Below are 22,885 nucleotides of genomic sequence, written 5' to 3'. Positions count from 1 at the left end.
AGCCAGTGCAAGTTGATCTTGGAACGCCGGCGCCACCTGGGGTATTCAGAGCGGAACGCACGTTTGGCATTCACGGTAGGAAGGAGCCAAATGGTGTAGCAGACAACCAGAAAATGTGAAAGCGGGCTTTCTGATCGTCTGCTAGCTCATTTGGCTCCTTCCTAGGTGCATTTTATGATTGTCTGCCGCACCACTTGGCTCATGGAGGAAAGCTCCTTCCCTAACGTGAATCCCAAATGTGCGTTTCGCTCTGCATACCCTAGGTGGCGCCGTCATTCCAAGATCAACTTGCGCTGGCTCGCATGTCCAAATCGGCCGACATTTTTCCTTAGGCGAAAATCATTTTTATTTATTTCCAGAATAAACAGGTAAGTACCGTCATTGTTCCCGGTGTCAAACAAAATAGACCACAAAATGCGGCCTTCGTGTGAAGTTTGAGCGCGAACAGAGCGGCAGTTCGCCCAGGAAAATATTTTGAAGTGTTCTAATTATCGTCGCACCACCCTGTACATTCGCAAACAGCTTTTACTTCAAGTGCTCATTGCATTACAATTGAACATTGCTGTTTTTTGATGCACGTCCACCACTCAGGCTAATCATTTGTTTAGAGAAGCGAATGCGAATCAGTTTCAAAAACTTGCTTGATCTCTCAATGCGGTAAGCATCGAATTTTCATTCAGCATTCTTGTGTAGTTCCAAACTAATAATAATAGTGAATGTCATCCACTCTAAATTTACTCAGGCACAGCCTATACGCAAAATTACATAATGGAGAGAAGGTAAAAAAAGCAGAGTGTGGCCACATTTCTGCTCCAATTCTCGACTCTACGACGATAGATGCTCCCAAGCTTGTGGGAAAGGAATTCTAAAATATGTAAATATATAAGGTCGTAGTTCCAGCGCTGAATGTGATAGCTTTTTTTGCCCGTCAAAGTTGGTTCATCAAGTCAGATTTTGAAAAGGACACTAAAAAAGGAAAAATTCTTCATTGTGATTTAAAAATGACACCCCTTTTTTGTAGCCTTTTTGGCTTTTGTTCAAAGACATGCTATACCTCGTTTATTTGGAACTATTCAAAACCAGCATTTCTTGCGTTTTTTTTGCCTTCAAATAAAGTACTTGTGCAGTTGCTGAGAGTGGCATACTTTTACTCCTCGCATTGTGTTCAAGCAATATAGGCCAGCTTAGTTTTACATCTTGGCGCTTCTTTAAATCTGCCAATCTGACAGATTTTGAAAATGACAACTTTGACTGCTTTGCCCGGGCCATTCACGTCCAAAAGTTGTGAGAAAAAGCTTCAATACATGACAGACAACTTGCCTGGAGTTGCTTACTCTGTTTGGGAGTGCATGCATTTCTGCCAAGTAATACAGCAGCATCCCACACGCACTTCCATGGAGGCCCACTCAAAATGGAATCCTCTTTGTGCACACTTGGTGCTGACAACGCAGAAATGTGGAGCTACTTGTGCAATACTGTCGATCCCACCAAACGTATGACTAAGAAAACTTGTTGCTGATCTAACTAGTTGGTACGTATTTAAAGAAAGGAGAAAACGTGGCGCAAACTAGATGTGGACGAAGAAGACAAGATACGACAGATACAGGTGCCGTCTGTATCTGTCCGACATATACAGGCAATACGACTGATACAGACGACAGATACAGGCACCTGTATCTGTCGTATCTTGTCTTCTTCGTCCACGTCTAGTTTGCGCCACGTTTTCTCCTTTCTTTAAAGTGTGACTAAGGTGTGACCTTCACAACAGCGCATCTCTAATATAGACTGCAAGACACAGCACGTGAGCTAAGGAATGGGAAAACAGAAATGAAACTCGAAGCAACAAACCCAGCAACTTGAGCCATGATGCCCCCGAAGAAAAAAAAATCTCGTGGGCAGATTTATTATTGTGCGCTACACAAGGTTCTGAAATTTTCAGTCACCAAGTTCGCTTGTTTTCCCTGTACCCGAAATCGTCCACACATTCAAAGCGATTCACTCACTCGTTTGATCAAAGTGATTTCTCATTGGCCGATCGCAACAAAAGGGTCAGGACCACAAAAGGTAGCGTCCATTTCCAACTCACAAGCACGCACGGTGTCCGCTTCCCCCTACGCTACCTTACAAATGAATGGACATGCATGAATCTCCTGTTGCTGACAGAGCGGCCGGCGAACAGTGTTAGGCACAGTACAGGACTTGCACACAGTATGGTGCGGACACCCAGTAGACAGCAGTAGCAGGACGAGAGAGAGAAAACAGCACCACAACAACAGTGGCTGTAGCAGCAACAACAAAGGGGCTCTACTGCAGGACACCAGAGGACGAAGGGGTGGGCAAGAGAGGGCTGGCGAGAATCGCACCAGAGGTATGCGCACTCATGCACTGCAAAGCCTCAATTAAGCTTTTTTTTGGTGCTGAATGACAGAGAAGGAAAACTAGCGAAAAGAACGTGCAACACACATTCTTTCGGCTGCGAGCTAAAATTCACTTTAACTGCGAGGGGTCCACAAAACACCGAGGAACCTGAATTGTTGCGAGGGATATGACTGGCCTCGAAAAATCGATAATGAGCCACGTGTTTTCGGTGCAAAGAGATGAAATATAGAAGGAATCGCCTCCGATTACCACAACCAACAAGAGCCCCACCACCCTCTCCTCAAAGACATCCTTGTGCAGTCCTTTTGCAGCCTTGGCAGTCACTCCTAAAAGCCGTGCAAGTCAGGTACAACATTCAGGAAAGCTTTGCCACTTCGAAAACATCACTCGCAGTCGATTTCACACTAGAACAAGTATGTACAGGTCAACAAGAAGCAAAATTGAAAACTGCAGGGTTGAAAAAAAAAATAGCCAAAGATCTTTTTTTAAAAGAGCACTGACACCAATTTTCGGCGTTAATATTATTGCACAGTTCACTTCCTTCGCTCAACAGAATACCCTGGCTGAAATATGAGCGGCCTGCGACGCGAAGAACATAGTTCAATTGGATCTCATTTATCGTGCCGACGGAGCAGCGCGCGGAGCGGCGCTCAGCAAATGGACATCAGCGTGACATCACCCCGTCAAGCCAAAAGAAGTGACGCGACAGCGGTCGTCAAAAACTCGTGACGTCACTTCACGCGCGCGACCCCACGAGCGGCGAGTGGGCGTAACACCCTCTCAAGCGGGCACTGGTGACGTCCGCACAAAGCGTCGTGAGGTCAGGCGGGGATTCTGTCATATGCGCCGTTCGGGATGAAAGCGTGGGAATTTGAAACAAACGATTTTCAGGCCGTTCAATGTAATTACCTATCGTGCGCTGAAGTATTTGAAGTGCTGTTTCAGGTTGGCCAGACCATTAAGCATCGATAAAAGCAATAAAAGTGTAACATAAAATTTTCGTGTAAGTGCTCCTTTAAGAGAAATATGGTTAATACCCACGTCACACGTACACGAAAAATGACATTAAGTGCTTAATGCCTCAAGTTTTAATGCCATTAATTTGTTGCTACACGCAAAAATCTAATGCCATTCGCTTTGATGTCATTTTTGGTTTAAGGAGTTCCGCACAACTCGTTCACCTTCATGAACGCCTTAAATCTGCCTACTCTAGAATGCAATGAGCACGAAATGAAACTAACGAAACTCTCAGAAACACAGTGCTGACACAGAAACGTAGCTGAACTTCAAAATCAGACTATTTTTTTTTGCACTCTTCGTGGCGAAGTTCTGAAGATGAAGTTCGCTAAAACAGCGGCAAGCGGCAAACATTGTGTTTCTCGACGTTTTGAATTTTTCAGATTTGGCTACCACTGGAAGGCGACGGCAGCTGCTGAAGCTACTTTAAGAAACAGCTCACACCATTTTTCAGAAAATACTATTTCCCATAACGTTTTCTTTCACAAAAAACATTTTTAACCCTTGTAAGATGCCTTTATCTACATTAAGAACTTCTAAAATATCAGTGCATTTCCCTTTTAGGTCATTATCACCATCATGACTAACACATTTAATGTACTTGCATTTTCGCATGTAGCACGGCCCGCCCAAATAATGCCATTCTGTATCTTAAGGCCTTAAACACTTAATGTCATACGTGTGGCATGGGGTATAAAACGTAAAGCTGCTTCGACACCTTTTCGTTGCTGATTTCATTCACAAGCTAGAGCTAAGGTGAGGCAAGAATCACTGGCGGTGACTGCTCTGACGTTGCATATCTTGTATTATACCACCGGCTGTTGGCGACTAGGGACTGTGCGATAGAGGGGGGGGGGGACCAGCACAGAGACATACAGACAAGGGGAAGAGACAAAAGAAGCGGTATTTACAAACGTGCTTCCAAAAGCTACACCCTCACTTAGTAGAGAGTTCTCTTCCCAAAGGCACTGAGGTTGTGGCTGTGGCACCGGACGCCGCTGGGTCGGGCAGGACGCGTCAGACAGAACACAAGCACACAGACGCGCGCTCTTCCTCGACGAACGAAGGAGGCGATCAGCGTCGGCGGAAAGCTCAGTACGTGTGCACCCCAAGCGCGTGTGTCCTCGCCTGTGCGATATTACAGCAGCCATGGCAACGTATACAGATACGAAAGATCGGAAAACGAGCAGTTGCGTGGGGGGAAGAGGGCCAACAGCAGAGCAACCGAAGGGGTGCAGTCACTGCACACACACCGAAAAGCAGGGGAAGACGGAAAAAATGAGGCCCACAGAAGGGGTGGGAATAACAGTTTTGGGAGCAGGGGTCGAGAAGGTAGAAGAAAGAAAAAAAAAGAGGAAAGAAGCAGACAGACAGAAGATTCGCTCAATGTTCTCTTTTGATTGCACGTAAGAAATATCAAGAGAGAGGTATAGGGGAGAAAAAAAAAAGAGGACAGCGCTTTTTTTTTTTTTCTTTTCAATACGCACTGCACGACAGTTGTTCAGCTGAATACAACAGCAGGTGTCTCCTTTTCCATTGGCACCTAAGGAGTAGTGTAAGACAAAGAGTGCCCCGCCCCGACTTTTGTGAGCACTTCCTTCAGTTTTTCCGAAAGCACCACACGTCTGTTCCGTAGCTGTAGCCAAACAAGTGCTATACAACTGAGTAAATGTTCTTCGTTTTGGCCTATGCAAGCAGCGGAGAGCATAGCACTTTTTAGGCTTTGTGGAAGCTAAACTAGTAAAATATTACTTCCCGCTTCTTCAAGGCTTCTACCAAACATTCGCATGAAAAGAAAAGAAGTCCACATTACCTAAAATCTGCCAGTTGCCTTACAAAGAACCAACCTCACAAATGGTGTAATTAAATTTGGAAGGCAAAAAAAGAGAAAAAAAAAAAATTAATGCAAATTAAAAATAAAATCACTTTAGGGAATTATTCTGGCCACTCATTTAGACGAGCGCTGTCCAATTTTCAAATATTGGTACGTTCCTAAAAACAGGCAAAAAAAGAAAATACATACGGATTTGCACAGGAAAGGAAAAGTTTTGACAAACTGACTATTTTACATTAAAGTAAAAAAAAAAGTCAAGCAAGAAAAGAAAGAAACATTCATAAAGCAAAAGCAGAATATTCAGCATGATTTACCACTTTCAAGGTCTGTGTCAGCTTGACGGCACAAATAGCAATGAACCAGCAAATGCCTCGTATTGTAACCAGCATTATAAAAGCCTTGTAACCAGCAATAAGCTTTGTGACCATGTAATGCTACGTTTACTGCATTGGTTACCTTAGCGAAGAGGTGCAACCGTCCTCCTTAGAGATGACACCGCATAAACAATACATTGCAGTGCTAAGCCAATTATGAAAAAAAAAAAAGGCTTGTCATGTTTGCCAGTGTAGGACGGGCAGACCTTCAAAGCCATTTTATACACACACACACACACACAAAAAAGAGTGCTGCTCTCCTGCTTGATATGTCCCATATGTCAAAAAAAGAAAACACGTTATTAGGTTGTTGTTTATACAAAGGTTTTGCTGACCGCACACACACATACGCAAATTCTTTGACCACCCCCTGCCCAAAACTGTACCCACCACCAGCAGCCAGCAACTACACCATACAGCCTACACGACCGATCCCCCAACAGTGTTTGGCCACAATCCTCCAGTCCTGCCTCTGCAACCAGGGGTGGTGCCATGCAAAGACTCCGCTAAGCCTAACATCTACTCGCGCATGCAGGCAGGAGGGCGGAAATGAGGCAAGCTCTATCAGCGGGCGACCACATTGCCTAGACAAAATGCACCAACCCGTGTGCCAAACATGCACCTGAGCCCATCTAAGTCATTCCTCCCCATGCTCAAGCTGCCAGACAAGCTTCTATACCTCTGCCTGCTAACAAAGCACAGTACTTGCACTACGCCTGACAAAAAAGATGTTCTGCCCCTGCAAAGCAGTACACTTCAAATACTTTGTACCCCAAGGTGGTTTGAGGGGGTATTTCCCATTTAGATCCCTTCAAGGTAAATGAAAGGATAATCTGAGGGAAACAACAAAGTAAGTGATTTACCTAATTTTCCAGCAAAGGCAGCACTACTGAGCAGAGTAGCTAAGCCTAGAAGATTAACAAGCTACTCAAGACGGCAAGTAAAAAACCACACTCTCATTCCATTAAGGCTGCGACAATGATTCCACCGACCAACGTGTAACTCGCAGCTAACTCACTCAGATTACCCCTCAATCAAGTGAAGCCGTCGAATGAAGTGCAAATGCACAGCTACTTCTGAAGCAGCTAAATCAAGGGAACTAACAATTACAACGTATGTAGATCCGTCAGTAACAAGCATTCTTGACAAATAGCAGGCCGTTTCTACAAACCTGACGTTCATAACATCAACCAACGGCTGCAAGTCGATAAACTTGTGCCTACTATTCGGTCTGCCTACAACCAAGCTCTAAGCAGGAGCTCTGCTGCTAGCCCTAACCATTTTCGGAGTTTAAGCTGATTAGTATGCTTGGTAGTTCAGCAAGCGGCATCTACCAACTACTGCCTAGCAACTACCAGCATCCACTCGTCTCATCAACGTCGATAGAGATGTATGCTCTAGACATGTTTGATCAACACCACACAGAGTTGATCTGGCCTTAATTTGGGGCACAAACTTTCCTTTTAATTGTCATTCCACCCTCTACTACATCAATTCTTGGTGTCATGCAGTCTCCAATGCTCATGAAAATCCTGACCAAACAGGAAGGCAAAGAGCCGTATTAAAATGATGAGAATGTAAGTTCAAGAGCCCTTAGACTGCCTCTTACTTTTCCTTGAGCAACACAAATAAAAAGATACCAAAGAATTACAGATTTAAGAACACACAAATGTTCACTTCAAACGAGACCATGGATTGAAAGTTGTGAATAGGTTTGAAAGAAACTGTCCAGTAAGCTGGGGACTGTACTGTATGCTACAAAGGGAGATCGAGGAAGCGACAGAAACTAATTTTTAATTGAAGGGGGTAGCAACCTTAAGCGAAATTTGATTTGTGCTCTATGTATTAGGACTATGAATTTTCCGGTGGATTTTTAAAATCTGAACACAAATGGGAAATAAACCCCGCAAAGACAGTAAAACATTACTGAATTGTTTGAATTACAATCTCTACGAGACAGTTTGCTGTTCAGCTGGGCAACCTAAATGTTTTCCACACTGCCAAACTGTACTTTACTAGACTACCAACTATTGTTGCTGCAGTGAAAGTTCACTATGAACAGCAAAACAACTCAAAGGAAAGAAAGAAATCCACTACCAAGCCTCAGTTCACTTCATGCCCAAGTCCCACGAACTGCTATTCAGCGTGACCCTAAAAGTTCTTTGACCTTATTTTTTTTAATTCTCTCTTGGCTTCTCCTGCTTGGAAAGTCGGCAAGATGCCAACTTTTAGCCGCACCACCGTGAAGAAGGTCCCTTCCTGCAAAAGGTCCCTTCTTCAGGAGGGTCTTTTTTTTTTTTTTTTTTTTCAGGGAGCTTCAATGAAAATGAAAAGACCTTCCAAAGTAAACTGTTTAATGCAAAAACCTGCCCGAATAAGGCCCCTTCCCTGCCCTGGCCCATGCTGCCCAAACTCACCGTGGCTGCCGCTGAGGCCGGAGGATGGCTGACCGACTTCTTGGTCATGATGACCGTTGTAGTCTTTTGCTCACTGGCAGGCACCAAGGCCGGTGGAGTGGTCACCGAAGTGGCTGCCGCGGCGGCGGCGGGTCCCACCAGCTGTTCGGCTGCTCGAACCACTTCCATGACCCGCTGCTCCACAGACTTGCTGTCGGCGGGAATGGCCACTGCCTTGCCCTGCCGCACCCCAGGGGACCACATTGTGACCACGTGAGCAGACCACCCGGGCAAGGTTTGGCTCGGCACCCATGGCTACTCATCGCGGCGGAAAGTTTACATTTTTACGGCAACATGGCATCACAGACGGTGTAGTTTGAACCAAACATTTGCTCCTTGTGAGCAATTATCTTTACACAGAGCTGCCATTAAACTTTGGAAGCAAACATGCATGCCTACAGCCAGTTAACTTTGGCCATAAGAGCTGCAGTAGTCACTTGGCACAGGATATTTAAAAGTTCCTTTAAGATTATTGCCTGCGAGAATATTAGAGAATTACAAAATATCCTCCATACAAAAAGGAAGCCTTTTACGTAGTTATCCCAGCTTTAAAATTTCGTGTCAGTACTCCTTTAATGCAAACTTCAGTTGAATGTGTTATGCATTGAGGAAAACAGAAGGATGGTGACTCGCTAGCTACTTTTTTGCACTAAACTTATGATATCGTGTGTCCAAATTGCGCGATTGGTTGATGCCGACCAAATTCAGCGATTGTTAAAATTGTTTTGTGGGACTGCACAGCTGGCGCTCCCAGTGTTTGAAATAAAACAAGCTATTTTGTGGTGATAACATTACTAACAAATGCCTACAGCGAAATAACGGAAACCAACGTGAATTAAAGGCAGATGCTAGGAACGACTTCATTAGTAGTGGTAATAATGTGCCACCTCTTGAATGGCGCTTGCAATGGCCCGATGACTTTTGAAGTCACGAGAGTTACGACCAAATCACACTCACTGCATTCACATGGGGAACTGACGGTTCAGACGAGCTCAAGTCGCCTCCTTACAGTAATGAAGTCTACAGTGACGTCGCTACGTGGTATAGGGTTATTACGCGCTAAAACACCCTGCTATGCTTTCCTAGGTTTGTCCACAGATTCTTAACTAACGGTTTCTTCACTGCAGCACCAAGTCAGTCTACTGACATCCTGTTTCTGGCTGCTACACCCAAGTACATCACGGGGCTTTTGGAATGTTTTATGTTGGAGTGCTATTTCAGAATGTTTCGAACAGCACAGCAGTAAGGTCTCACTGACACCTGCTGTGAGATTTGATCTGAACATGACGCAGTGCTGGCTCACAAGGCCCTTCCCTAAAATGTACCTGTACACCTTACATCAGGACCAGGCCTAATCATCAACAAAACCTTCAAGTGATGCGAACGACTGCCATGGTCCGCGAAGCTAAGCTTAATACTAAAGCACACGGAACAGAGTTAAGTTAAAGCTTAAACTTTCCTTCAACAGAGCCCTGCGGCGACGGTTACATGCAAGCACACTGCTCCAGAAGTGCACAAACACGGAAAAACAAGCAGCAATCAAATCGGAGCAGAATGAAGTCCTCCTTTGCTCGACACAGAACAGAACGTGCAGCCTGACACACAGGAGATGGAACACTCAAGTGAGGCAGCTAAGCCACAGGCCAAAAACAAAGGGAAGAAAATCTGTCGGCATGGCTTTTCAGTCACAAGTGGGAAGTAAAGATTTGTCTGCCTATCACACAGTTCTTGTATGTATGTTTGTGTTTATTGTCGCAAGGGTATCGAGGACCAAAGAGCACCAAAACTATGTTCACACAGTTCTTGTGCAGAGAATTGCGAGCGAGCTTCTATGTCTTTGAGCCCAACTGCTTGTAAAAGCTTAGCATGAAAGCAGTATAAACTCAATTTAAAAAAACTCAACTGAAAAAAAAAAAAAAAAAAAAAACAGCTGAACAATATTGTGTAAAAAATCACTGATGCAAACCTAATTCTGCTATGTTTCCAATCAATAGACTTTATTAAAATGCATGCTTCAAGTATACAAACTTTTCCCGCAGCCTGGCTGTTTTTTCAGGCCATTCAGCATTTAAAATAAATAATAATAAAAATAAAATAAAACAAGATAAAAATAAAAAAGTAAGGCAACATGACCATTTTTATTCCATTTTCTTCCCCCCCCTTTAGAGTAAATCTCCAGCACATAGGTTAAAAAACAACAGAAATGTCTTCAAGACCAGTGTTCCCCCTTAAACGGCCACCCTACAGTGCGTGACCACCACCCGTCTTGTTATAGGGGCAAGTGCTGCAACTGCAAGACACCTTTGAAGAAGCAAAGGAAAAAGAGCAAAACTTACAAACAGGCAACTCTTCTTAGACCGAGCTCAAAATTTAGGGCATCGACTTTCTTTTGTGATTGTCAGTCTGTCCCTATTCCTTTCTGTCCTTCACAACGGAAGGAAACAGCAAAATCGGTCACGGTTAAAGACTTTGGCTAGCCTAGCATGTGTTAGCACTGACCAAATGAGTGTACGTGCCGACATCCAAAAGAGTGCTGCGAATTGCTCTAGAGCAGAAACGTGGCGTTTGTGCTGGTCAAAAAAAAAAAAAAAAAAAAAAAAAAAATTTCATGCACATTTTTCAAAACAAAAACTACAAATAGGTCAAAGCGCAGTTACACCCAAACGGCAGCAAACTAGAAGAAAGTTGTACACTTCTTAATCGGCATTCTCGGCTGCAGTCAAGGAGAACTTGCAGAAAGCATTCTGCCACCCTTACAGGGCAAGAAGTTCTTGTGGCGTAAACATACTTAGTCTCTGTTCTCTGTTCCTCCTTCTATGCCAGGAACAGAAAAGATTGCTTGCTTTATCCCCTCTGTCCAAAGCCCCCTTGGCTGCAGTTGAGACGCCTTCACAAAAAGGGGGTGAACTAGGGGAAGGGGGGTGGGGGGGATACCTACGTCGACGGGCACGGTGACGAGTGCTTTGCCCGAGTGCTGCGAAGAGACAGAGGTGAAGCTGTGCAAGCTGTGCGAGTCTGCGTCCCTCTCCTTCTTCATCTTCTCCTGAATTACAAGCAGAGGAGGCACAGGACGCCGGGTGAGGGTGCACGGCTATCGTGGCTTCTCTCGCTATCTGGCCACCCTCCTCAAAAGCAAGGGCGGCACACAAGCGCACACCTTTCTAACAAGCAGTTACCGTGTTCATTCGAATGCAAGACTAGTGCAGGCACCGGGACACAATTAACCGGCTCACTACCAGTGCTGAGTGACTGAAGCACGAGATACAAACCGCTTAAAAAAAACGAGAAAAAAAAAAAAAAACAGTGTCTTTCCGAACTAGCTGTGTGGATTCAGCCACCCAGGCACAACACAATAGAATCTGTGAACATTATGCACAGCGATGAGCACCTACATGCCTTCCACACGGCATCAAGTCATGTTTGCTTGGCAAAATGTGAACAGTGTCCACCGTATCGGTGAAAAGAGCCGTGGGCAAGCACTAGCAGCTTTCACAAGGGGTCTGATTCCCTAAATGGGCATGCACATTACAGCGTGTGGAGCCATGCGAAGCTGTGAATGTTTTTTGGGTGGTCCCGCCGCTGTGGTCCAGCCCCCTCACTGCTGCGAACAGGAGGCTTCAAGACGGCTTGTTTGTCGAGGAAAAAAAAAAAAGAGCGACTGCTCAAAAAGTTTAGTATACTGCTGCAATAAAAGAGATCATTACCCCACTGTTATTTTCCATGACACTAACGTTTGAAAAGCAGTATACACACAACTGCCTTTGAACCATTCTGGAATGCCATTTTCACAGCAGCCACCCCAAACAAATTGGGCATATAATGAAAAATGCATTTGTTATAGTGCAAAACAGAAGCGGGAAAGGGTGCCGTTACAAGAGGGGGAAAAAAGACTATCTTGCATTCAAATAAACACAGTAGAACCGAAAATTATAGCTTTAAACTAAACAAGAGCACACAGAAAAAGTGAGAGAAGAAAATTTCAAGAAGGCACAGAGAAAACAAGGTGTACTATTTTTGCCTATACACAATATTGCTGGTGAACATATTTGAACAAGCAACTACAAACTAAGCAGAAGCACTGGCAGCACGAATATACCGTACCTACTTGATTGTGATGCAGACCTCTTTTTCTTTTTTTACAATGACCCTTACAAGAGGCTACAGCTAACAATTACACGAATTGGAATCAAATAACAAGTGACGACCCCTGCCAGCAACGAGATATCGTTTATTAGTGTTGTAGGAAGCATAGACACCAAACTTACAAAAATCCTTTTTTGCTAAAGTGGCTTGCAAGAGGCGATTGTACCAAAAGTTCAGGGACAGTAGTTGGTAGTTTTGGTAGGCTTGCTTTGGTGGAAGCCTGTCTATCATGGTTTCTACTGAAGTGAACAACCCTACATAACCCTACACATCTGCGGTCATTACATGAGCAAATAAGTGACAATATAGGGTGTGCCCTACAATCAAGGGGCATGTCAAGATCAAGTAAGTATGGCACTGAACCTTACAAGAGAAAGTTCAAAGAATAACAGCCTACATGAGCACTGATATTCAGGCTAAAGCTAGGTCTAGAACAAAATATTTGACTAAAATGTTAGAATTCAGGCCCTACAAAGCGGACCGACTCGCAACAAAGGATTTAGGGGGTACACATTAGATGTAAGCGTTTACTTTTGGGAAAAAACAACAACCGTGCATTACAGTTCGGATTACACGAAGCCCAATCCCCCTGCAAAAATCCCAGTTGCATTTAGCTTGTCTAACTCTAAGACCAAAACTGATTGGCAATCCCTGATAAGCTCCCCTTTGGTACAGAGCTGTTGTATCAGTCACTAGAAGTTTCTGACACGATCCACAATTTGCTTTGTCTGGAGATACAGAATCCAAACACGCACGCATAATGGCTATTATTTCTACAATCTGAAATAAACAGCTGTTTTTTTTAAAGCCCTCCTGCAATTTTAACACTTTTGAATGCATATCAGGTGCTAATCAAGATTGAACAGCAAACTGGCTTCGATTACCTTGTGGTGAGCAGTAACAGTAAGCTAGGCACGTGCATTGCGCGAAGAGTAAGCTAGTACCTTGTCTTTGGCACTCTTTGCCTCTAGCTGGCCTTGCGTTATAAAAATCAATCAATCATCACCATCATCAAAGACTAAGCCTCAGTTTGCTGTAAATAATGAAAACCATTACTGTCATGTTGTACATCATTATCGAATTGAACTCCTCTGAGTTTAATGCATGAGCAGCAGTTACACATTCACAAAGCTTAGAAAAAATATCCCTTACACAGCAAAGAGCCCATTTCACCATTAACAAGTCCCTCTGCGGGCTTCTATAAGATAAAAACGTGCCAAGAGAAAGAGGGGAAAAAAATACATAAAGATAGGCAGGCATGCTAAAACTCACTATGATATCCCGGTCCTCTTTTTCCCACTGGGCTGTTTCCCTGAGTGCACTCTGTTCCTGGTAGCAGTTACCAAGCAGCAGCAGCAACAGAAAAAAAAATGAGGAGGAGGAGGAAGAGGAGGCAAAAACCAAAGAGCCCAACATTATGGTGAGGTGCCCTGTGCACAGCTTACACACAACAGAAGCGCATCAATTTGGCAACCTTCACCAGAGATGCAGAAGTAAATCTCGAGGAAAAACAAACAAACGGAACATGGCAGCAGGCTAACATGCGTTTGGCTAAGAAGCGGCAGAACTAGGGAGCCTAAATCACTGCCACAGCACTCAACAAAAAGCTGAACAACAACAACACAAGCAATGCACCAGTGTACAACAAGCTCCTGCTAATGTAGTTTCATCTCGATGTACTAGCCCCATGTTTCGACCAATATGGTTCTGTGCCGAGTTAGTGCGACAGTCCGTGCAAAACTTGGTATGCACTTGTAGTGTTTTATAATTTGCTACTTCACTGCAACTGCTTAGCAGGACGTAATAATGTCACCATGCCAAAAACTAAGTGCACACAGTGCCGTCATGACTTACTTTCTAACACTAATTTGCAGACTGTGCCGAATCTGTTACAGACTACTTGCTCAGGTCAGGGTATTTGACAATAGCGGACGAGACAATCCTGTAACCTGACACGAGTTCTCGAAACACAAAAGCCCTGGCATTCCACAGCACCACTAACAGCAGAACAAAGTAAGTAACCTTGAGGTACTCAGCAGCAAGTAAAGTAGTAAAATCTGCTTCACGAGAGTGTGACAGGTCTAGCAAACCAAGCAAAGCATCAACATGTGATAAGAAACTTCGTAAGCAATGCTGGATACACAAACTTTTGGTGCTTGACTTAAAGCCACATGCGGTTGAAGCTTGAAAGTAGGTCACCAGTGTAGTAGGAACTGGAACTTGGGAGCTTTTGAAGCTGGTTCCATTCTTGCGAGAAAACACCAAGAGTAAGTTTGAGGCTTGCGCCGTCAGGAGTTTTGGGTCCTTTGCATTCAATGGCTGTGTTTCAATTTCCCCTTTAGATGACTTCATTGCCATCTTCGCAAACTGTCTGCCACAAATCCATATTAATTTGAATGAAGCTGGCAACAAAGACTGCTTCGTGTAGACAGCACTGAAGTCCACAACAATGCAGGCTACCTTCCCGTCTAAACTGAGGAACAACGCCAGTGCCACCTTTTTGCATATTAATGCTATAACAAACCAACTTGTTCTTTAAGTTAACTAGTTTGTAATATCTACTAGTTTTGCAGATAATTTTAGTTACTTTTTACATTGCATAATGTTTATAACAATAATGTTGATACCTCTATGAAACTGCGGCTTGTATTTGTTAACATGCCTGCAACGAATTCTTGTCTGCGGTGGCGGCCACTGCGTCGTTCCAATTCTTGTTGCTTCAGATGTCTAATTAGATTGCTCTGTATAAGCTGTCTACCACACTGTCCGCGAATCGGAACACTATCGGCACTGCATCTCCGCTTTCATAATCCTTACAGTCGTGTTAGAGAGGAGGACGCCCCTTTGAACGGGGCACGCAATCTCCTCACCTCCCTCAGGGCAAGCGTCACCTCATCCTCGTGGTCGATGGAGGACACCGAGGCGGCCGTCTTGAGCGAGCTAGCGGACGAGTCCCCTCCCCCTCCTCTGGGCGTGGAGGCCGCGTTGTAGCCGTCGCACACCACCAGCCGTATCGTGTCCCCCGCAGTGCGCAGGATGTTCACGGCCTCCTGGTGCGTGGCTCCCAGCAGGGACAGCCCATTCACCTGCGTTGGGCACGGGGCCAGGCAGGGCCCTGTCTGCCAGTGCTCCTTTCTCCCTAAGAGGAGCGGCCTCTGTCTTAAACTGACCACCCCGAGTGTGCATTTCAGCTGGGGCTTACGGCTTAATTGAGTGTGTATTCCAGCTGAAGCTTACTCCAGCTTAGGGTAAGCTTCTGAGCAAGGTGGAGTAAGTTTCTGCAAGGGAAATTTCGACATCCACCTGAAATGCAGCCATAAGGCTACAAACTAGCTCTAACAACTGAGCTCTGCTGGTTAGCTCAGTTGGTCTATAGAGCAAATGCCCTCGATAAGCGCTAGTCCCAGGTTCAAATCCTGGACCGGGACCAATTCCTCCTCAACTGTGAAGTTTCTGAGGAAGCTGAATAGCTTTCTTTATGTAGCTGTACAGCTCCATTTCAGGTGGATGTTGAATTTTCTCTCACTGGGGCTTAATTTAAGGCACAAAAGCTACAGATCACCTACTGGGTGTGCTGTTGAGGAGTGTTACGAATTTGCTCAGACCACTTGGAATTAGGTAAGGAAACACTGAAGTGAGCTGCAAACACTAACTACTTTACCACGTTAAAGTCTAAAATGCATACACCCCGTTCTGACTTTTTACAGCTGATTCGTGTTCGTTCTTGAACGATCCAAGTGAGTTCAAAAGATCCACGCCCATCGCACCATTCTCCCTGCCGACTCACTGATGTCAGCTACAACTACAAGCTGGCAAATACACAGGGCTAAATTTAGCACATTTCGGACATGTTTAACCTGTACAACCCGTGCATGGACAAACAGCAAGCCAATATTAACCACAAAACAGGAGGAAGTCGAAGTTTGAAGGCTCAGATTGCATGAAATAGCACTGCAAAACAGAGCGACACTTGTGGTAGATGGTGCTGTGGCCGAGAGCGGTGCAAGGTGTTTCCCCTCCTGCCACCCAATTACAGAGAAATTAGGGCTCTAGATGTACACAAAAAAGTCAAAGAACAGATTTCGTTTGTTAAACTGCCCAATACTACCACAAATAAGACTGACTAGCTCATTTCAGCGTTCTTTTAACATGAGCCAAAACCTCGTATGCATAGCACTTTTATTTTTATTTTTTGCACTTCCGTTCCATTAGAGAGACAGCTTCTGTGGTGAAGAACTGAAACATCGACTTTGTGCAAAGTGGTATAACGCCGCATCTACAAGCCACCATACAGGCACATCGTAAGAACCATTGTGCAGCACAACACACAAGCGGCCCACACATACAAAGGCCGCATATGAGCCAGGGGCAATTGCTGAAGACGACAGCCGAGAAGTAAAGAAAGGAGGGCATGAGAAGAGCTTAGCGTGGGAAGCTGACGTGTGGAGCAGGGTGCCAAATGGGGACAAAGGTGCAGAAATTAAAATTATGGGTACATTTAAGCACCCCTTATCCGACTGCTTAATCATCACCACCATCATCCTTTACTTTCTGCGTCTTTTTCTTCTCTCCACTACTATGACCAAGAGCTTTGGCCAACTTCCCTTGTCAGGCCTTCATCATGTAGGGTAGCTTCTACGCCGAACCTTACAATATCCCAAGCAACGTCAAATTCAGTGCATGTCAAGCTGATTGGTACCAGTTGATGACGTTGCAGCCGACATTGTGATATTGGGTCTAACGTCAGGCCAGCACATACTAACGTTCACACTGCTTGCAGCCCGTATTATCACAAGCTTTTATGGATGCTGTAAGAACAAGCTATCAACGACTAAATGAGGAGCTTGGTAGAATTACAACGAGACTGCTCTCGTTCCCACGCAGCGAGTGGGAATTAATGCATGGACAATAAAATAAACGTCATCTTCCTCAAGGTCTATTCCTACCATGTCAGCCTGGCCGTGGCTCCACATACCTCGACAATCCGCATGCCCGGCTTGAGCCTGCCGTCCCTCAGGGCAGCTCCATTGGGGTTGACCTGCATAGCGTGAACGGGTAGGTCATTCACTGCACAGCAACGGGCTACTACCACCCAGCCTCGTTGCAATTAAATCGCATCACTAGTTGGAATTTCCTTTTTTATGTACATTCACTGTAAAAGTGGATGTGAAAATAGCCACTCATAAATCAAGACATGTAGTTCAATGGACACCTGAACACGTACAGCAGCGTCATTAAAATGAAATGCGGTGGCCGCTTTTCTGATGGAGGCGAAAAGCAAAAATGCCCGTGTGTATGAGATTTCAGCGCAGGTTAAAGGAGCCATGAAGAGAAAACACAAGTTTGGTTCATTCGAAAGGTTGCCTCCTTAGAACCATAACGACACCACTTATAGCGCAAACTTCGCTCAAATAAGCTACATAATTAGGAAAAAAGGAAATGACAACGCGACCCACCAGCTAATTTTGCGCAACAGAACCTATGATGTCACTCGAGAATGCTCTGCGATTGGCGGAGGCCGGCAAAAGCAAACGCATGTTAGGCAGGGCTTACAGTTTGCATAGCGAGCTATATGCCCGTGAAACATACTGCACATTCTTTTTATGTCAAAGAACAGTGGAGTAAACGGTTGAAGTTCCGAACGAAACACTCAAGCGTGTGCGCCAATGCGTACGAAACTACCGCCGGCCGAGCTCGACATCTCGCCGTCGCGCAGACGAATTTTCGGGTTCGAGGCTCTTCGGGGCCAACGAACCGTTCCAGCACGCACAGCCGCGACCTTGCTTCGTATCGTAATCCCTTCACAGGAGGTTGGCCGTCATATCGCCAACCAGCAAAGGTAAAAATAGAAACGAGGGGAGTAAGGAACAGCAAGAAGCGACGAGATAGTGCCAGTCGTCGCATAAGTTTCGAATGGTGTTGGCTTGCTGCTGTCGTTACGAGCTCATTTCTAGTTTACAACCACTGAAAACTTCAGTTTGTTCGAGTACATTACAATGAAATTTCGTTGCTGCGTTTTGAAATGCCCATGTAGTACGGGCAAATCGTCGAGGGAGTGCGACATCTCCGCCGGTGAAGAGATCTCCTTTCATGTGCTGCCAAACGACGAACCGCGGCGAAGCAAGTGGCTACGTTTTGTGAACTTTGCAAACGGAGGAGAAAGGGAGCTAAAGGAAGTACGAGTGCGCTCGCTTCATTTCTGACGAAGTGATTACGGCAGGGACCCTTACGTTAGCTCACTCCTGGGACATGCTGGCGCTCGTTGCCGACTTCATCAAATCACCGTCAAAGTGCTCTGACCTTGGGGGAACAAAATGCCGTACACACCGCGCATTGACGCTCGTATCTTTCTGGTCGGAGCAGAGAGCTCGCGCGAATGGCTTTCCATACACGACACCGGCCAACTGGCATAAGCGATACTGCTACTGAAATTGAACTATTATTAACCGTAATAAAAATACGGCACATACGTACCAGTCTGTATTCGTCCGTCGCGACGGGGCTGACGAGGCAGTGGTGCCGACGGCAGGGCGTTCGTCTGTTGTGGCTATCGCGGAATGGTCGCTTTCCCGTCCACCGCGTATCCCACAACTCCTGCCGCTCGTGCACTTAGAAGCATTGAGCGTTCAAGTGGTGTGAGGTTGTTAAATGCAAGCCCTAGCTCCTCGGCGAGAGTTTTGTTCTCCGGATCAGGCGATTCCATGACTAGGGCTGCGGGTGCACTAGGTTTTACTAGTATTTTTAAAATGGCCGCCGTCTCGGTTTCGGCACGAGTTTCGGTTCCTGTCTGACTCCCGCGTGTGGGTGCTATATGGAGTCGACATACTAAGTATCTGTTTCATGGACCGGCTCGTATGACGCCATTGTTCACGTCACCAAATGTGCAATTTTAGCGGGAGATTTAAAATTTTGGCTCAAATTGCCTTATTTCTCAGTGAATAAAGCATCATTTGCTTCCGGGAAAGCGCTTGGGGTACTATGAAACACCTAATCTTTCGAATAAAACAAACTTTTGTTTTCTCTTCATGGCTCCTTTAAGGATCCCCAGGTGGTCAACATTAACCCAGAAACCTCCACTACAGCATGCCTCATTGCCTGCATTGCGTCGGCGCTTAAACCATACAATCAACCAATCAAAAAGAAATGCAGTGATAATATTCTGCTCTTTCATTTCATGCCTTTCCCTGCCCAGTTTCAATAAAGAAACTGCCGTACTTTTACGGTTACATGTGCCCACATAAGCTCCACACAGGGTGAAAGAACCTCATTCCCAATATTTTAGTTAAGGTTGTAATGCACAATGAGCCAACTGCACATGATAAACGTCCTCGTTCTGACACGCCTACTATTCTGATGAACTAAGTTCCTAGGTGGGTACCGGCTGAGCTTCGCAGCGATTACCTGTCCTTTTTCAAAGGCTGTATTAGACAACTGCTTTTCCAAATACAGTTTCTAAGCCTTTGTTTAGATACTACATTTCTGGTTAGGTGGTGTTACGAATCGGCCAGCGCCGCAGTACTTCCTCGCATCACTCCTCGGCTGTGCGACGAAGCCACTCGTGCGCCTTCGAAAACAGGCGCAATCATGTCGGTGACAAGTGGCGACAAGCCGCGTCAGACGCTTCGCTTTGGGCGCATTTCAAAACTTCGGTGGCTACCGGCGAGGCTCGTCTCCACGCTCTTCAAGGACAGAGAGGCCCCGTCGATCGCAGCGAAGTCCTCCTCTCTCCCCTCTCCCGGACTCAACGCGCGCCGAGGCTATGAACGGCTTACGAACTCTGGAAAGAGCGTTATGTGTGTCGGTGACGTTCGTGGTGTGTTCCAGCTTGTTGGCGTTTGACCGTTATCGCTTTTGGGTATAAATAGAGCTGCCCAAGCGTTGTAAACCATTCCTGTTAGAGCAGCGAATCGATGTTGTCGCTCTGCTCGAGTCCTGTATTGTAACCTCGCCCGTCGGGGCATTGTTCTTTGGCTTCGGCTCACCTCTCGCTATGAAGTAAACAGTTACGTTAGCCTACGGCTTCTGGACTTCTTCACGGCTGCAACAGCGGCTGGCCGCTCGCATCATACACGCTACCACTCGTATGTTGGAGGCCACGGAGCTTGGATCGGGTGCCCTTGCTCGGTCGCAACAACTGGTTGGCAGCGGTCGGATGGCAACTTCGTAACACCTGAAGCCAGCGATGCGAGACCCAACACCACGGACGTCAAGGCGGCTTCGGACTTCGCAGAATTCACGGCGGTCAATGGTGAGTGCGGGAATTGTCTTCACTGAGTTTTACCAGGCTTCTGAGGATAGCTGGTACGGCATGTGTTTTTGTCGTGTGGGTTTTTCGCGCAAAACATTTTTGGAGCAGTGGGAAAGCAGTACTCTAGACCGGCCATGAATTTGAAAGCGTTCAAAAAAACCGCAGCTGTTGGAGCTTGCAAAAGAGTTGCGCTTGTATGTTACGGACGCGCTGAGAAAGCCAGAGCTGATACAGGCTATACTCGCTGTCGGGGCTGACGATGAGGAGCTGTCGGAATGCATTGAGCTGGTCAATGGCGGGGAGACCGCGAAACGTCAGGCCGCCGAGGCGGAGGCTGAGCGCCAGCGTAAGGAACGCGAGGAAAGAAAGCGAGTAGAGGAGCTCGAGTGGCAGAAACAAGAGCAGGAACGCAAGCTCAAGCACGAGGAAAAGATGCGATGGTACGCCCTCGATATCGAGCGAATCCGAAGGGAAAGAAAGAAGCTCGAAAAAGAGAGACTCCAACGGGAGAACAAGCACCTAGAGCATGAAATTCAACTCGAGCAGAAAGAACTGAAGCCCGAGTTAGAATTGTTGCTCGAGAAAGACCTCGTTGTCGAGGAAAGCACCGTGCCAGCGCTGCCAGTAGCAGACGCTCGGGAGCGCGAGTCGGAGGTGACGGTTGCGGCCCAGCAGCGCGTCAAGGTTGCTGAGAGAGATAACAACGCCGCATTAGCTCAGACTGTCAGCAGAGGCGGCAGAGGGCAGTGCATGTCCACTGAGTGCGATAATGTGTCGGCGTTTGTTTTGGAGATCTCGGCGGAGGGTTCGGACGGTTCAAATTCGCGGGAGGCCTTGGGAATGGCTACCGACTTGAACGTGAACACTTCGCAAGATAGCGACGTTTCGCAGGAATGCGTAAACGATGAGGCTACCGAAAGGCAACACGAGTCCGCCGAAACGGAGGTTGTTCCTTCGGACAGTAGCAGGGAAATGAGCGATGTGGTGGCAAAGCCTGCATTCGAAGCAGCGAGCGGTTTGCACAGTTCAGTTGGGAATCATGACGATCTCGCCACTGAGCAAGCCGATTCCGTCCTGCCACCAGCTCAGGTAGCTGACCTCGAGCAACGGCCAGCCGAGCTCGTAGAGATTCAGGTGTCGCAGGCGGCTGAGCCGTCTTTTGAGAGTCAGACAGGGCAGCTTAGTTGTAGTGTAGTTCTGGCAGTGATGAATGAGAACGGGAACACGCTTCGGTCTTCGCGTGCTGAGGCTGCCGCCGAAACAGCGAGGCACGACGAGGTAGTGACTGTTGGATGCTACGAGGCGTCTAATGAGTACATCGTGCCCTTGTCACTCCCAGCTGATACTCCCGACGATAAGCCAACATCGGCTGAGCTAGTTGAGGCTCGGGTGTCGCCTGTGGCTGAGCCGAAGTCGGGAACCGACCAGCCTAGAGGAGAGAACTTAAACGCGTTCCGGCGTTTGCTTGCCGAACGCGTTCATGAAAAGGCGAGCAGGAAGGATAGAGGGAAAACTTCCGCGCGTACTTGTGGCGCGTGTTTCAATTCGGGCACACCGAGGGGCAAAGCCATGAGCTCGTATCGTGCCAAGTGAACGCCGCCTCCTAGGAGGAGTGCGCGCCTAACGTATGAATGGTGGAAAATATCGCTCGCTCCTCCGCGCGCTCGGCCTTTGTCGAACAAGACGACCGGTGTCCTTTCACGCGGTCGCAGCAGCGTTCAGAGAACGGGTGCACCTAAAGTGCGGTACAAAAAGGGGAAACTGAATGGCAATGCTGATGGCTTAAGTCGGAGTCCTTAAGGCAAGAAATGGCCTGTAGACACCTGACTTTCTCAATTTCATTGTTTTTCCTGGAGCAGGTTTCGCCCTTTGCGATTGCATTTTTTTTGTGTGTGTCTGACATTTCCAATCGCGCGAAATGTCACCTTTCAGGTTTGTCACTTGTCTAAAGTACTGCTGGGCAAAAATATAACTACAGTAGTTAGTTATTAGCGTATTTTATCGCAACTAAAAGCCTGGTACAGCTTCAGTGTGGATTTGTCTTCGCACCTGCCGGCGATGCGGTTGTGTCTTCCTGTGTTGTTATGTTGCTTGCCTGATCAAGCCAGAGATGTTCTTGGGGAGCCACTACTCGTCCCGTGACCGGCCCGGTGAAGCTCCAGCACAGTGTCATACAGCCCAGGCCTGGAGTCGAGCGTCTGCCGAGCACTTCACTTCGACAGCATCCCTCCGGACAACGGTTGAAGACCCTTATCCATCGGGATCTCGGACCCCCGGCGGAGAAGCTGTTACGAATCGGCCAGTGCCGCAGTACTTCCCCGCATCACTCCTCGGCTGTGCGGCGAAGCCACTCGTGCGCCTTCGAAAACAGGCGCAATCATGTCGGTGACAAGTGGCGACAAGCCGCGTCAGACGCTTCGCTTTGGGCACATTT

At 46.5% G+C, this 22,885-nt stretch overlaps 1 protein-coding gene across 10 annotated transcripts in view; it reads right to left on the bottom strand.

The window, feature by feature from the left end:
* LOC144175102 (protein scribble homolog) overlaps positions 1 to 22,885 on the bottom strand; it is a 159,161-nt gene that overhangs the window by 26,172 nt on the left and 110,104 nt on the right. For 7 of the 10 annotated variants that reach the window (XM_077704178.1, XM_077704177.1, XM_077704185.1 and 4 more), the window contains 5 exons: positions 17,179 to 17,241; positions 15,074 to 15,289; positions 13,476 to 13,532; positions 10,999 to 11,103; positions 8,022 to 8,240 (listed from right to left, as the gene is read on the bottom strand). In XM_077704178.1, the coding sequence (XP_077560304.1) occupies positions 8,022 to 8,240; positions 10,999 to 11,103; positions 13,476 to 13,532; positions 15,074 to 15,289; positions 17,179 to 17,241 (660 nt within the window). The remainder of the gene's footprint in view (positions 1 to 8,021; positions 8,241 to 10,998; positions 11,104 to 13,475; positions 13,533 to 15,073; positions 15,290 to 17,178; positions 17,242 to 22,885) is intronic. The other 3 variants (XM_077704181.1, XM_077704179.1, XM_077704182.1) reach the window with 3 other exon arrangements.

Source organism: Haemaphysalis longicornis, unplaced genomic scaffold (genome assembly GCF_048455015.1).
Source record: "Haemaphysalis longicornis isolate Haplotype H1 unplaced genomic scaffold, Haemaphysalis longicornis Haplotype H1 scaffold_3, whole genome shotgun sequence".
Taxonomy (NCBI): Eukaryota; Metazoa; Arthropoda; class Arachnida; order Ixodida; family Ixodidae; genus Haemaphysalis; species Haemaphysalis longicornis.
Note: the sequence above shows the minus strand (reverse complement) of the source record. Positions and strands in the feature narration are given on the sequence as shown.